General features: G+C 39.2%; 1 protein-coding gene across 1 annotated transcript in view; it reads right to left on the minus strand.

Annotated features, from left to right (window-relative positions):
• The window catches only part of ube2o (ubiquitin-conjugating enzyme E2O), a 39746-nt gene that overhangs the window by 15002 nt on the left and 8648 nt on the right, over nt 1-16096 (minus strand). Inside the window, 8 exon segments of the mRNA XM_080029193.1 lie at nt 635-692; nt 925-1066; nt 1228-1337; nt 1467-1610; nt 2351-2414; nt 2605-2702; nt 3092-3202; nt 8440-8499. Of these exon segments, the coding sequence (XP_079885319.1) occupies nt 635-692; nt 925-1066; nt 1228-1337; nt 1467-1610; nt 2351-2414; nt 2605-2702; nt 3092-3202; nt 8440-8499 (787 nt within the window).

Below are 16096 nucleotides of genomic sequence, written 5' to 3' on the forward strand. Positions count from 1 at the left end.
ACCAAATAAAAGGAACGGCGTATAATCTAGCTGATCATAAGGTCCGTTGCTCAATCCAAACCCCCGCGCTTCATTTTGCAGAGTGTATGAGTCTATTTCTGCCCAGGAGAAGTTGTACAATGGGAAAGCTAGGCTAGGCTAAGTAAGGGATAAAGTATAGCGAACGGGTCACTTGCTAGAAATAAAGTCCGACAAGCTGAAGCAGGAGCCCGACGCGCAGTGGAGGGCTCTTGCTCTAGGTTCTTGCTCTAGGTTCTTCTTAATAACAACTTAACCATGTACCGTTCTTTGTGTAACGTGACCTCAATAGATGAACTGCAAAACTGTATAGAATTTATTAAGTAAAAATTTTAATATGGGGAAATAGGGTTAAGTAAAAGGGGAGAGCAGCAGCCTTTTCACAATGTACAACTGTTGCTTTTCTTAAAATTCTTATTTGTCGTAAGGCTGAAGTTGGATTTCTCATTCGCACATGTCTATTTTTAGGTGAGTGAAATTCTTCCACATTAGAGGCTTTCCGGGTTCATGAAGAGGCAACACCGACAATATTAGAAAAACAGAAGTGTGCGTGTGTGGTTGTGTACTGCATGTTCCTCTGGATACAGTGTTTTCTTTTCAGAGTTTTGTTTTGCACCTTGTGTGTCGGCGTTCTCCGTCTTCTTCACCAAATCCTTTTTGAACATCCTTTTTAACTGCAGGAGACACACGCACACGCACACACAGACAAAGACACACACATACACACACAGTGAGAGTTTGAAGATGAGTAACACACGTGATTCTAAGTGTTAATATGCTCCTGAGGGGAATACAGGCTGTATCGACCTTCATCTTTACAGCAGCGCACAAGTTCTCTACGTACTGCAAAAGAAGCAGAATTAAACATGCACTTACTGACATTTAGCAATAATATTTTAACCACACCTTTCTGGCAACGGGGTCTTCGGGAAAATCCTCGGTTCCCTCACAGCCGATGTGTGTGGCGTCCCCCTTAGCCGGGAAAACATATAGGGCTCTCTCTCCCAGCTGTCTCTGGGTGTGGTCGTAGTATCCCAGACGCTTCACCCTAAACTCAACAGGAAGAAGAACATTACACCGTTGGGTTAAGGGATATAGATAGAACAACTCAAAGTTAATTACATAAACATCAAGCAATGATTAAAAAAAATTAAAAAAAGTCATCAGCAACTACGAGGAAGCAAACCTAAATCTGATACTCGGACTGACCTGCAGAGGTTTTCCTGTGCGATAGTGGAGGGAGGTGGGTAGACGCTGTCAGAGCCTTTGGGAGAGTAGCTCTTGGTGATCCACGTCACCTTCAGTTCTATCACTTTGACCTGAGAAGAGACAAATGTTGCCATAGAGACCATTTAGGCGATTTAAGATACAAAAATTACATATTCATAATGAAAACTTTTGAGGGGAAAAGAAGATGGTGTGTAAAGGATAATCCCTCACCGTCTTACCTCTTCTACCACCACCCTGAACTTGCACTTCCTGCTTAGGACCGGTTTGACCCCTGACAGCCACTGTACATTACAGAAGACTTTGGCCGGGCCAATCAGGACCTGGCCTGGGTAGAAACCATATGCCTCGTCGAAGAATAGACCCTGATGAACAAACACAGTAACATAATGCTGAAGATCAGTTTTTTTCCTTAAAGTTATTCAGTAATGCACCAAATAAATGTTGGAAAAATGTAAAGCATGAAATGAATTAACAGTGGGGAGGTTATAGTGCACCACAAACCTGTCAATAAAACTCAAAATTTAACATTATTGATTTTAATAAAGTTTAAAGGCCAGAAAAGCCTTTTCTAGAAATAAAAACAATACTTTACTTTGTTATAACACAAACTAGACCCATACACATGTAAATGTCAAACTACATGACATTCAGTATAATATGATTAAAATGGTCTGGCAATAAAAAAAATATTTTCTAGAACAAGGGGTCCCCAAACTACAACCCGGCCCTCTGAAGGATGCCAGAAAAGCATTTTATAATTTTTTTTAATTATAATTTTTTTAATTAAGTTTTTCCCTTTCTGCAACATGGTGAAAACCCGTCAAAGAACAATCATATGGACTGTCTATTCTTCTGATGTGTGCGTAAATGACAGACATGTAAGTTTAACATTATTATATTGTTCTACGTGTGAATAGTTAACACTAACATAGGTATCGACGGATCCTGAGGAAGAAAATGTAACAAATCAGAGATCGGTTATTGGCCCAAATATGGAGATGGGAGCATCCCTACTGTAAAGGGATCTTCCCCCTGACCCTCGGCTGCTCTGTTCAGAGGGGGTTGTTCCTGACCTGACTGATAAGAGCTGGCGGCTACGTACCGAATCGCTGACGTGTGGACAGACGTCGTAAAGCTTTGCTCCATCCTCCACACTCATGGAGCACCTGCAGGGAGGGGGGGGGGGGGGAGGGGCGGGGAGAGACAGAGAGAGAGAGAGAGAGAGAAAAAGACAACCGTTTGATATTCACTGGATTTGGCAGGTGTGAATGTGTGCCAGCATTCAGACGCTCAACAGACAATCTCCAACATGGTCACAGTACATGCTGTATAATCCCTTTCACACACACAGTCTACCTGGCTCCATTTGAGAGCTTGAGGATGATGTGATTAGTCAGGTCGTACACTTTCCCCAGCCAGAAGTCGTACGCAATGTAGTCGCCGTACATAAAAGACTGGAAAGAACACAATGACAGGAAAACTATCAATTTCACATTTGTATCACAAGGCTATCATCTTCTAGACCAGGCCTTTTCTCAACAATGATCATCTGGTAGTTCTCATAAATTTATGATTACTGAAATATTCAATTAACTTTGACATAACATTGCAATAAAACACACTTCTTGTCCATGTTAAAGAGGCTTTGTAAAGATGAGCTGTATTTTTATGGGCTAAATCACAACCTATATATTAACCAGCTTTTAAGTATCGGTCAGTATCTGAGATATGAAATTGATAATGCTTTATTCAACAGAGAAAAAAGATGACAGCTACATTTAATTGCAGAGATCTTCAAAAAAATTAAGTATTAAGCCACATCAGTAAGATGTCCCTCTCTTACCCAGATGTGCTGCAGGTCTTTGCTGTTCACTGGATAGAGGACACAGTTTGTTCCCACTAGTTTCACTGCACAATTAATGTCAATGTTGGTCACGATACCACACTGTGTGTCCTGTAATGCAACAAACGGATGTTTAGCTTCATCAACAACTTTTGAACTTCTCTGAGCAAGCATCTACGGTTTGTTTGACACCATGTGAACAAGACGACACTTCTCACATATCATCAAAAATTCAATTAATTTGCAGTCACAATGGGAGCGGCTGCAAAGCGTCAACACAAAAAGTCTCCTCTCAGTACTTTGTAAGTGTCGACCGGCAATAAAATTCCGGGCATGTCTGATGCAGCAAATGGAGCAGAGCTGAGAGGACAGTGACATGACTGTATTTGTATTTGTATTTTATTGGGATCTCCATTAGCTGAGGCCATAGCCAAAGCTATTCTTCCTGGAGTCCACACAACACCTTTGCATCTATACACTGCAGTGCATAATTACATTAAATAATGATCACCATGACAAAACAGTGATAACGGAAATGGTAACAAAAGTAATAAAAATAACTCTACAACAGTCAAAATTAAATAAAATAAAAATAATACAAAATTAACAAAACACAGGACCTAAATTATTCACAGAAACATAGAGATAAACTTATATAAACATGACAGGTGTAATTGATGGTCAGACCAGACAAAAACATATATAAACAGAAACAATTAATGATGATTATACTGATGGGAGTGGCATCATTGGTTAGATATTAGCCACTGCAGAGAGCTGCTCGACTAGTAGATGTTTTTTAAGTAATAGTTTGAATCGATTTTTGCAATTTTCTTGAATAATATGTCCAGGCATGGTGTTCCATTTACTCATGGCTCTATATAATGCTGTACTCTTCGCTCTGTTTGTTTTCACCTTAGGTAGTGTGAATCTTCCTTCCATCGCATGCCTGGTGTTATAATTGTGTTTATCAGAACTGAAACTTAAACATTTATACAATACCCTCGGCAATTTAGTCACTGAAATTTTCCTCGTAAAATTAAGCAAAGAGGCAGTAAATCTATTCTTAACACTTAACCAGGATAGAAAGTTGTGCATTATTTTCACATTACTCCTATAGGAACACCTTAATAAACAGCGTGCAGCCTTATTCTGAGCAATTTGCAATTTTTTTATATGTGACATGGCAGCTCCTGACCAAACCTCTGAGCAATAGTCCAGATGAGCTAAGACAATTGTTTTAATGACATTTCCCATTATATTCTTTGGTAAAAAATGTGAACATCTCCGTATAACTGAGAGACCTCTGCCCATTTTAACTACCACCTTACCAATGTGTTGAGCCCAGGATAAATTACTGTCTACAATTATGCCAAGAAGTTTGGTCTTTTGAACTTGTTCAACTGCCATACCCTTAATGTACAAATTCAACTTGGGATCATTTGATAACAGATGTTTTGTCCCAAATACAAGGCTTTTTGTTTTAGAAACATTAAGAACTAGTTTGTTATGTGTTACCCAGTCCAATACTAACTGCAATTCATTGTTCAAGACATTATTAAGCATTTCAATTGTGGACTCTGACACATATATTGTTGAATCATCAGCATACATCGCTATTTTTGCATTTGTTACAGTTAAAGGTAGTTCATTTGTAAATACAGAAAATAGCAGTGGTCCCAGGCAACTTCCTTGTGGAATTCCACAGTTTAATGATTTGAACTCAGAGAAATGTCCGTTGAAGTACACTGTCTGTTTCCTATTAGCTAAGTAATTTCCTAGCCAGAGTATTGCAGTTGAATTGAAACCATATCCTTTAAGTTTTTGCAATAGCAGATTGTGATCAATTATATCAAAAGCTGCACTGAAATCTAACAGTACAGCACCTACTAAATTCTTGTTATTGATTTCTCTATGCCAATCATCAGTCATTTGAATAAGGGCTGTGCTAGTGGAATGCCCGCCTCTATAAGCATGTTGAAAGTCTGTATTTAAATCATTAGCTGAAAAATAGCATTGTATTTGTTCAAAGGCAATTTTTTCCATGATCTTACTCATAGCAGGCAGCAAACTAATTGGTCGACTATTAGGGCCACTGAATGGTACAGTGGCATTCTTTGGTAGTGGAACAATCTTTGCAATTTTCCATGCTTGTGGGAAAACACATTTTTCAAAACTTAGATTCAACATATGACAAACTGGAGTGGCAATCAAGTTTGCAACCAGTTTCAAAAGTCTCACATCCATGTCACACCAGATGGTTTGTCTTTACAATTTAAAAGCAACTTTTCCACGTAGCTAACATTGACTTTAGTAAATTCAAATGTGCATTTTTTACCTCTCATAATTTGATCTCTAATCAAGGTTTGTGATTGCATGTTGTTTGTTTGGCACATTTCATTCCTAAGTTTCTCCACTTTGTTATTGAAAAAGTTGCTAAGGTGATTGGCAATTCCTACAGGCGTAATAATGAAATGTCCTTCTGATTCAAGAAATGATGGAGGTGACTTAGATTTACTGCCCATCATGTCATTAAGAATATTCCACATTTTTTTGCTGTCATGGCTTGCATTACGAATCACATTTACAAAATACATCTTCTTCCTTTTATTTAATTTTGTTACATAATTTCGTAGTTTACGATAAACTTGCCAATCCGATTCAAATTTAGAATTATTTGCCATTATCTTTGCTTGATCTCTCTGCTCCATACAATCCTTCAATTCCTCATCAATCCAACAGGATCTGACATTTCTAACAGTTCTCTTCCTCACAGGTGCATGTTTATCAGTTATTTCTCCAAACAGCTTATCAAAAGCCTCCACCGCATCATCTGGATCATCCTTCCACAACACACTATCCCAGCAAATATTTCTAACGTCTTCTATAAAACAGTCTTCATTGAAGTGTTTGTATGATCTCTTTATAATGATTTTGGGTCCAGCTTTCGGGACCTTTGTTTTCCTCACTACTGCCACTAGGTTGTGATCACTACATCCAACTGGTAATGATATGGCCTTGTTACATAATTCTGCTTTGTTAGTATATATATGATCTATACAAGTTGCTGTTCTTGATCCATCCCTTTTTAAGCACACTCTTGTTGGTTGGGTTATCACTTGAGTTAGTCCACATGCATCTGTGACAGCAAGAAGCTTATTCTTAAGTGGACAGTCCAATGATTTCCAATCAATGTTGAGGTCTCCCAGGAAATATATTTCATTTGCATGATCACATACATTATCTATCATATCACACAGTGTATCTAAGTAATCAGAGTTTGCATTAGGTGGCCTATAACAACAACCCACTAATAAGGGCTTCAAATGAGGAATATACACTTGAAGCCATAATGCTTCTAGGTCTGCTAACATAAGATCCACCCTTAATTTTACTGGTATATGATTTTGGATGTAAACAGCTACACCACCTCCATTTGCATTTCTGTCTCTCCTATATATATTATATCCTTGAATATTCATTACACTATCTTCAAACGTGGAATCCAGATGAGTCTCTGATATTGCTAAGACATGTATGTTACCTTCTATTAGCATATTGGAGATATCAATTAATTTATTTCTAAGGCTACATATATTAATATGAGCTATCTTCAGCCCTTTCCTTGGTAATTTAACAGAAGTCATTCTACATAATCATTTATGTTATCCATAATGTTTTCATTTATTAACTGATCCATCTCAGAGTTTATACCCCTACAACCATTCATTAAACTAATCCTAGGTCCAAACAAAAGTGACATAAACCAACAAATACATCCCACAAAAACATTAACCCACACCAAAGGCCCCATTCTCTCTGGGTACCCATTGTTTGTGATCATTGTGAACATATCTCTCCCTCTACCATAGTTCCAAAATGTAAATAAAATAAATAAAGAAAAAAAAAAAACGAGTCCCCTCTCAAACCATATTCCAATATTCTGCATATCTGCTCTTGAATGCAGCAAGTTCATATTGTCACGTGACTGAAATCACCATGCCAACAGCGTCAATGATCGAGGTCACATGACCAGAAACTGATGACCAAAACAATGTTCTCAGTAACTGCCGCAGCCCGGTTATATTATCAGAAAGGAGAAAAAATAGAAAAAGAAAGAAGAAGAAGGGGGTCATACTTCACGGAGTAAACCTATCAATTGTCATTAGTCCTCGTCAACACTCATCATTGGACTCATTCGGATCGTGTTCTCTAAGAAAGTCCTCCAACTTTACCTCCAACTTTACCTTGTTCTCTAAGAAAGTCCTCCAACTTTACCGGGTCATCAAAGAAGTTGTGCTCATGCCCTTTGGAAATCTTTATAGTTGCCGGATAGATTAAGAAGGCGAGGAAACCAGCCTCACGAGCCTTATTCATGGAGTCATAGCAGGATTTACGTCGTACTCTGGTTGCCATGCTGTAGTCCGCGGTAAAGTGGACCTCCATCCCTTCTATGTTCAATGGTGAGTTTCTTGCTTCTTTAAGGATAAGGGCTCGATCCGTATATTTCAGACACACAAAAATAAGCACTCTTGATTTAGCGGTAGCATTCACCCGCGGGGGTCCAATGCGATGCGCTCGCATAATCTCCGGTGGAGCGTCTTTCAGTGTGGGAAACCACACCGATAGCTGAGTGTTGAGATATTGTGTGGCATTTGGGCCCTCTGTTCCCTCAGGAAGTCCATGAACACAGATATTGTTTCTTCTACTTCGATCTTCAAGGTCCGCTAGCTTTGCTTCAACTGTTGTTAGAGATTTCGAAAGGGAACAAGTAGAGCGTTCTACCTTTTCTGTGCGTTTTAATAAAGTTGCATGGTCAGCTCGGAGTGCACCGGTTTCTTCTTTGAGTGATAGAATGTCCGTCTGTAACACATCAAAGCGTTGCTCGAGACAGGTAAATCTCTCCTTTGCGATGGCATCAGCTTTGGAAAAATGTTTCTCCAGAGCAATGTCAATCAGCTCGGCCAGGTTTCCAGATGATTCCATTGTTTGCAAAGCCTCCGATGCAGCTGGCGGTGCTCTGTTTTTTTTTCCACGCGTCATATAGGCCTACACAAGTTACTTCGACACTTGATTTTTTAATTTATTTTTGTAGAGCTATTGTGCTATGTTAGACACTAAATCAGCTCGACAGGTACTCCAGTTTTAAAGCCAACAGTTTACTCGTACTGCATTAGGAAAAGTAGGTAGAGGGAGATCAGGATGCAACTACCCACTAGCAGCCATTTTTCTGTCTGACTGTAAAGGAGGAAGACTGAAAAAAGATTGGAAAAAAAAAGGTAGAAGCAACAAGACAGAATGAGAGGTGAAGAAATAAAGAAAAAGACGCAATCGAAGACTCCACTTACATTAGAATTGTTTCTTCTCACGATGTCTCTGATGACAATGGATCGATCTTCAAGTTTCAGCTGTAAAAGAAAGAGCAAGAAAAACATTTAGAAGATGGTGGCTGGATGACCTCATCTTCAAGACATCTCACACCAAGAGAGACAACAGAGTGTCCGTAACCATTTTCTTATCACAACTTTGCACGTCAATGACCCTGTGATGAACCATTCTAAATGAACCAACCACACATTGATCAGAGCCGCGCTTAGACTGTGACAACATGACTAATATGATTTGTCACGTCCTTGTCCCGTCCCCAAGTGCATCCGTGAAGACCGCAACATGCACAGTCAGCAGAGCTGCAACGCCCCCAGAGAGCGGACCACATTATTCTGCTGTCCAAAACACATCGACACTTTTCAGTGAGACAGCCGGTGTGAGATTCCATTGTGAGAATCCAGTATTGTGATAAAGTCAGCGAGCATATTTTCGCCATCAATTATTAATCAACACATTGAAATAAAAATAGGACCTGTGAAACGCTATGGGTAAGAAGCATAGAAGAACTGACAGCTTGATGGACAGTTGGAGCTACGACAGCGTTGATGAAGAACCACAGAGAACAGGAGCGGCCGGGCTAAACTTGGCTCAGGCTCAGCATCCCTGTAGGGAAATCTTGTTCCAGTGGATTTTGCTGCGTCACCATGCCTGCCAGGAGGGCCGCTTTGAGTTATGGATCCATGCGTTTGAATGGCTAATCAGAGAGGGAACAACTGAACTGTGGTTTGTTACTATGAGACAGGTTTTTTACGACTGCGCAATAATCCCCAGGTAAACATCAGAATTCATTCATTCATTCAGAAGTCATTGGGATGACGTTATGAAGAAATGTATTTAGCCAAAACACTTATTGTTCAACAATTGATCTACTGTAGTTTACATTTTTTTTTTGGTGGCAAACTCAACATGTCTTTAGTTTGGAGATATTTACAATCGAATGGTATAGCAATACTCCAACCGATGTGCAATGTGTGTACATTTGAACCTTTTTGCATTTTTGTATATATTCCTGCTCTTTTAAATTAGAATTGCTGTTTTGCATAAACTGTTATAACTTGTCACATAACCACCAACAAAACAAATGTGTAATAATTATGATATCTATCCAACAGTATCGGTACCAGCTGATATCCAAAACCCAGATATGGGAATTGTTTTGGAACTGAAATGCAGTGGATCTGTGCATCTCTATGTCAACACAGCATTTTGAACCTATTAAGTCAAAATGAACTAGGTTGACATGAATAAAAATCAATAATTACAGTTTTCTGCCAAGGTATGAACAGTAAGGGACATGTAGACAGGGCCTAGTTCAAATATAGATATGTGGTTTCAGGTTTTTTTAACATTACTAATCCGCAGAAGTAAATCTGCTAAACCAGCACTATTCCAAATCATCAACTACTCTCCCATAAATCAGCACATGGTCCTCAACTCTGCTTCCCTCTGTGTTATCTCTTGAAGAGAAGGAAGCAGTACTCTTTGCTGAATCCCATCATAAATATGTCAACTTTAAAAGGAAAAACCAATAAATATATTGATAAAATAAAAAATAAAAAACACAGTCAGGGGGTCAGAACACAGGATCCTTAGAGCCAGCTAGTGTCTTGGGGTCAGAGCAAAGGACAATCAGAACCAGAACAGTCTGGGACTCAGAACAGGACTAGACCCAGTGATTTTCCATCTTTTGAGTTTTTTTTTCTGCATTTGTTTTATTGGGATCATTCATTGAATAAAGACATATTTCTTAGAGTAAAAAATAAATAAAAAATAAATGTCGACTTTACTTGACCTACTTGAAATTAAAACTGAGTGATCAGGGCAGAATTTCTCACCCCAGTGTTGCTTCTCTTACAATGAGTCAGGCACAGAATTGAGCCGGGGCTATAAGCCTTTTATGAACCCACTGGATAAAATGAAGTGGAGTGTAAAATATTTTCTCAACTCCCGATTTGTCGTTTAAAACAAAACTAAAATATAATCACTTTACTAATTAGAACGAGTAGCTGTGGCTTGTTATTCCTCAGTGTCTCTGCAGCACTTTAGCCTTCATTATCTACACTGTTGATACACATGGGTCGTAGAAGATTACTGAAAAATGAATAGTCCAAAAAGTTCAGACTGTCCAGTTGTGGAGATAAGTCCTCGGGGTGTCTCAATGTCTTTATATATTTTTTTGGAGTGAGTGAGTGAGTGAGTGAGTGAGTGAGTGAGTGAGTGAGTGAGTGAGTGAGTGAGTGAGTGAGTGAGTGAGTGAGTGACACATGGACAAAACTCCACCACCTGCACTTAACTGAAACTGCATCTCAGATAATCTTGTCCCAAAAAGTCACTGACTTAGGGCAGACAATGCATCACCAAACATAATTCCAATCAGCTGTTAAACAAAGTGGCTCAATAATATGTTCTCATCTGAATTAAGCCACCACAGGTACTGTATGTGCAGCAGAAAGTCAACAATAGTTAAAAACACTCCAAACATGAAATTGCTCATGAACAGCTGCCTCTACGAGGACCGGCCTCTACACTACCAGCGGCAGCAGCACAAGCTGCTCTGCTGGCAGTGAGTGACTTGCCTGAACCTCTGAGTTCAGGCTGAGACAGATGGAAGTAGAGGGTGAGAATTTAATTAGGAATAAAGAGAGTGAAGAAATGAACACATGGAGGCCTGCTGCATGCTAAGTAATGACGGTAGGGTTCACCAAACTGGGGAAAATAGGAGCGGAACACAATGTTGCCAAACTGAACAAAGAGTTTTTATAATAAACTTTTTCTGTCCAGTCCTTATGTTTGTGAGGAAGGTCAATTCAACTTCCTTTCCTTTTGTTTTTAAATATCAACCAAAATATTAAATCTTGACCTGAAGGAGTATTCCTGGTAATACCACCTGGGACTTATTCTCCTAATCGTGGCCATTGTGATGATGGGTCGAGCAATGTTGGGACTACTCTTAAAGCTCTTGAAATTGATTTTTGAAAATTGAACATAAATATGCATCTGATTCTGACTAATAGTAATCAAAGAGAGGAGCTCCAAGGGTCGGGAGAGTAGAGAACTGCTGAAGGGCTGGGTGGATGCTGAAGGCTCGGCCTGGCCATTGTGGGGACCAGAATTTTCTCATTAAGTCCTATCAAACCTTTGAACTTTTTTTGACTGTACTGTTGATGCTGTGTGCAAAGATCTGTTCAAGCATCCTACTGAGGACCGAAGTGAAGGCAACTGAGTGCACATTCACAAACACTCCTAGGCCCTTGGCTTCTACTTTGTCTTGCTGTAACTCTACACCACTGAATTCTGGAGGAAGAGTGTGTGAGACAGAGAGAGTGAGCACACAGATTGTGGTACAATCAATGGGTCGCCATGTTCCCTTGTAATCTATTAAACAGCAGCCTGTCTGATCCTCGTGTCTCTGCTGCACACACACACCAATGTTTTTGGACAGACAGACACACATAAACCGCTCTTACATATTAATATTCTTGCAGTGCATCATGCTGCAGTGCGCTACAGTACTAACTTGATTTCCTCACCCGTTCAAAAACACTGTTTAAATCAATACCATTTATCCCCACTATGAGAAAGAGATAGAGCAGATACAGTAATACAACGCCTTAGGTCTTACTCTGCCCTGGACTACTGAAAACAACACCAGTACTTTTGCTCCCATTACAAATATACAAATATGACCACTAAGAATTTAATGCCCAACCAGCTGTTGTGAAATGGCTGATTGGAGATGGTTTAACTCTCCCAATGAGTAAAATTTTAATTTCTTATTTAATGTTAGATACCAACTGTTTCATATCAATAACAATTTGTTCCTAAATTGTGCCACATTATCCCACAGAGCAGCATTCTCCTGCAGAGGGAGGGCTTATTCTCCAGGAAGAGACAAAAGAGGAGGGAGGATAGTGCGCTTTCACTGATACTGATATGAAGCTGTCGCAGTTATTTAAGTCATTATAGGGAGGTGTTTCCCGGAGATGAGAGACTTAATGTAAACACGTACTGCAAAATTATCAGGAAACTAGACAAATAAAAAGCTGACTGTTGCTATGGCTTGTGTAGTGACGAGGGAGGAGGCGGAAGCGGGGTTGTGGACATGGACTCAGACAACAAAAGAAAAAGACGTGCCCATGGATGTGTGTGTGTATTTGTGTGTGGCACCTGGCTCTGATATAGAAGACAACCTTGGCTGCCTCTGTATCCATCCAGGCTGATAAGGGGCCAGGCTAAATACAGGAATCGATGGAGAACAATATTCGCTTTGACTTCCCGGCCTAATTAACACGAGTCACTATGCAGGTGCAGCGCGAGGAGGAGGAAGAGGGGGAGAAAGAAACACTGCAGAGGACTGCAGCTCCGGGCCACGCCTGTCCTCCCCTCTGACAGACATTACAGTGATGAAACTCAAAGACTGAGCCATCTGATGCACACAGCGCAAGACAAAGTGATATAAACACAAGTAGGCGCACATCCTGTCCAAAAATAAAAACATTATCAACCCATGATAATGGAGGTGCAGTTGTCATAGTTCCTCTGCCTCCGGCAAATCATGGTTATGCCACATCATTAGAATTTTTTGGGAAATAAAAACAATTCACCTTTCTCCATGAAATATGTCGCAGTACAGACATGAGCGTACAGTATAACAGTGCTGCTTGAAAGTATGCGAACCCCTTGAGCCTTTTGGAATTTTATTGACTTGAACTGTTATTAATACATTTTTATCAATACCAGTATTTTTTATATGAAATAACAGATGTTTGTATATCAATTCCACATTGTTCTTTTCCGGAAATCAATTGTTAAAACAAATAAAACAAATGATATGCCAACTTTTGTGTGTGCAAAAGTTTGTGAACCCTGAGCTTCATTGCTTAAATCGAGCAGGCTAACACAATCAGGTGGGCCAAATAGAGTGATGACATGGACCAATGTAATGAGAGATCTTTAGGGAAGAAATTGGGTGGCACAAGATAAAACAGATCAAACCAGGTCAGTTTAGGCCCACCAAAGCGAACCCATAGAAATCAGACATGCCAAAAGGGAAAGAAAATCTCAGAGGATCTCATGAATGGAGTTGTGATGTTGAATATTTGTCTGGGGACTGCTATAAATTAATTTAAAAAAAGTTTGAACTCCATAGGTTTAATGTGAGGCAAATCATCTACAAATGGAGAGCTTTAAGAGTGACTGAACATCTGCCTAGAAGTGGACTTCCTTCAAAAATATCCACAAGCGCCACAAGAAAAGTGATTTTTCAGGTAAAAGCCAGCTCTGTATATGTGGCTGGAGCCAGCCTGGAGCAAGCCTTGGCTTAGCTTAGTTTAGCTAAGAAGAATAAAGACTAGAATAAGGAAAAACAGCTACTTAGTACCTGGCATCTCTAAAGCTAACTCATTTACACAAATCTGTACAAACAACAAATTATAAAGCAGAACTTGTCATTGAGTAGGGATAACAAGCCTTTGTAGGCCACATCCCCTACTAGATACTAGGAGTGGGAAAAATTATCGATTTTCCGATTAATCGCGATTCTCTCTCGAACGATTCCGAATCGATTCATAAAAGTTAATAATCGATTAATAATTTTTTTTTTTTTACTATTATTTAATATTAGTATTTCCAGCGCCACTGCGCATGCACACCACACAAGTGTGAGTTGTTAAAAGTGGCTATCAAAAGGGCAGAGAGCAGAAAACCCATATGACCTGCACTGGCTTTATGTCTGTTTACGTTTTTGTATGAGAGCTGAATTCCTAGCCATACTTTTTGCACAATGTGTTGACATAGAAAATAATAGAATAGAAATCCTATAAAAACATGATTCACAAGAGTATAAAGAAAATTAAACTGAATCGGTTTAGTTTTTACATACTTCCATACTGTGTTGAAATGCAAGCTGCATTGATTATTGTACTGGTCATAGAAAGTCATATTGGTGACAAGAAAAGTTTTTTCTCTAATACAATATTAGAGAAGGTAATTCATCTGTTGATTGTATTTAATGATCATCACAAAAGTAGGAAGTGATTAGCAAACTGAGTAGCAAACTCAGATGTGTATATAAATATATTTTTGAAAAACACACATAGGTATGTACGTTAAATAAAATTGCATCGAGAATCGATTTTGAATCGAATCGTTGACCTCTGAATCGAATCGTGAGGTGCCAAGAGATTCCCACCCCTACTAGATACCAATTATGTATTTCTCTCATATTCTACCATTTTGCATATTTTTCCATATTCAGTTTGTATAGTTTTTATGAAAAAAAAATAGGTACTATTTCTAATGCTTTAATTTCTAATGTAAACAGATGTGTAGTTTCACTTTTGTGCAGAAGAGTACTGTCATGCTGCCTTGTAAAGGCCCTTCAAACCCACATAGGTAGACCTCTGGTCACGTTGAAGAAAATGGGAGCTATACTGGAAGGGGCATGAGGTACGCAAACTATAGACTAATGGCACTGTAACTGGTGTTAAGGTATGGTCACATTAGCCCTCTGTTCAACAAATCTGGCCCTGATGCTGCACTTTCTAAACTACATGAACTGCATGAGGTCATCACACATGACTAAGGCTTAGCAAAAATGGAGACCCGCCTTATGACTAAGGATAAAAGAAAAGAAAAAATTAACAACAGATGTTTTGTCTTGCTGGAGAAAAATTATAATATAGAAAGGGGAGGAAGGCACAGAAGGCTAAAAGACACAACTGCACATTAGGACGAAAAGGAAAAGAGCGTAAACAAGCGAAATATGAAATGACAAGTGTAAAAGTGACAAGGACGCACAGAATATGAGATGGAGACAGGCAGTAGGAGATGGAGGATGGGACCAAGCATACCCAAGAATCAATCCCGGAGACGAAGAAATAAATTGAAAAAGTCGAGGGGAAACGAATGGAGAAGATAAAAAAAAAGAGGAGGGTGAGGTAGACAGGGTGTGACGATGGGGAGTAAAACAAACATGAGCAGCCAGGGGCGTAGCACCAAATTCTGGGCCCCTATACAAAAAGTCCTGATGGGCCCCCTAAAAAGCGGTCTTACAATACACATGGCTCTCTGAGTCAGACAACTCCACAATATTTCATCTGATGAATGACCAAATCATTACTTTTACCGGTGTTTCCCCCATAATATGTCTTAGTCAAGGTGGTCACTGGCCAGGGTCACAGGAGGCGCGAACATTTTGGGGGTATTTTGCTCAAAGATGCCAATGCGCACTATAGAAATAAACAACTGTTTATTTGAATACAGTTGTGCAATTTTGTTTGCTATGTGCAGGTATAATTTTACAGACAGTACAAAACACAATTAAAGAAAACTTCTACTGTTTTGGTGCAATACTATGCAGACACACTAAATACAAATAATAGACCATACACTTGTGTAGGCACATCAAGTGCAAATTCAACTTTTTAAAGTTCCTTTATGGATGGGGGGCTGTGATTATTGTGGACAATAGGCCCACTATGATGCGATAGCCTATAATTCATTAATGGTTATTATTAGCCTACTTGCTTGATTTATTTTTAAATACAGGTCGTTTTGGAACATGTCTTTCCCAATTTAAAACATAAAAATAAAGCAGCATTGAAAATTCAGAAAATA

The sequence above is a fragment of the Ammodytes marinus genome, assembly GCF_949987685.1.
Source record: "Ammodytes marinus genome assembly, chromosome: 6".
In the NCBI taxonomy this organism is placed as follows: domain Eukaryota; kingdom Metazoa; phylum Chordata; class Actinopteri; order Uranoscopiformes; family Ammodytidae; genus Ammodytes; species Ammodytes marinus.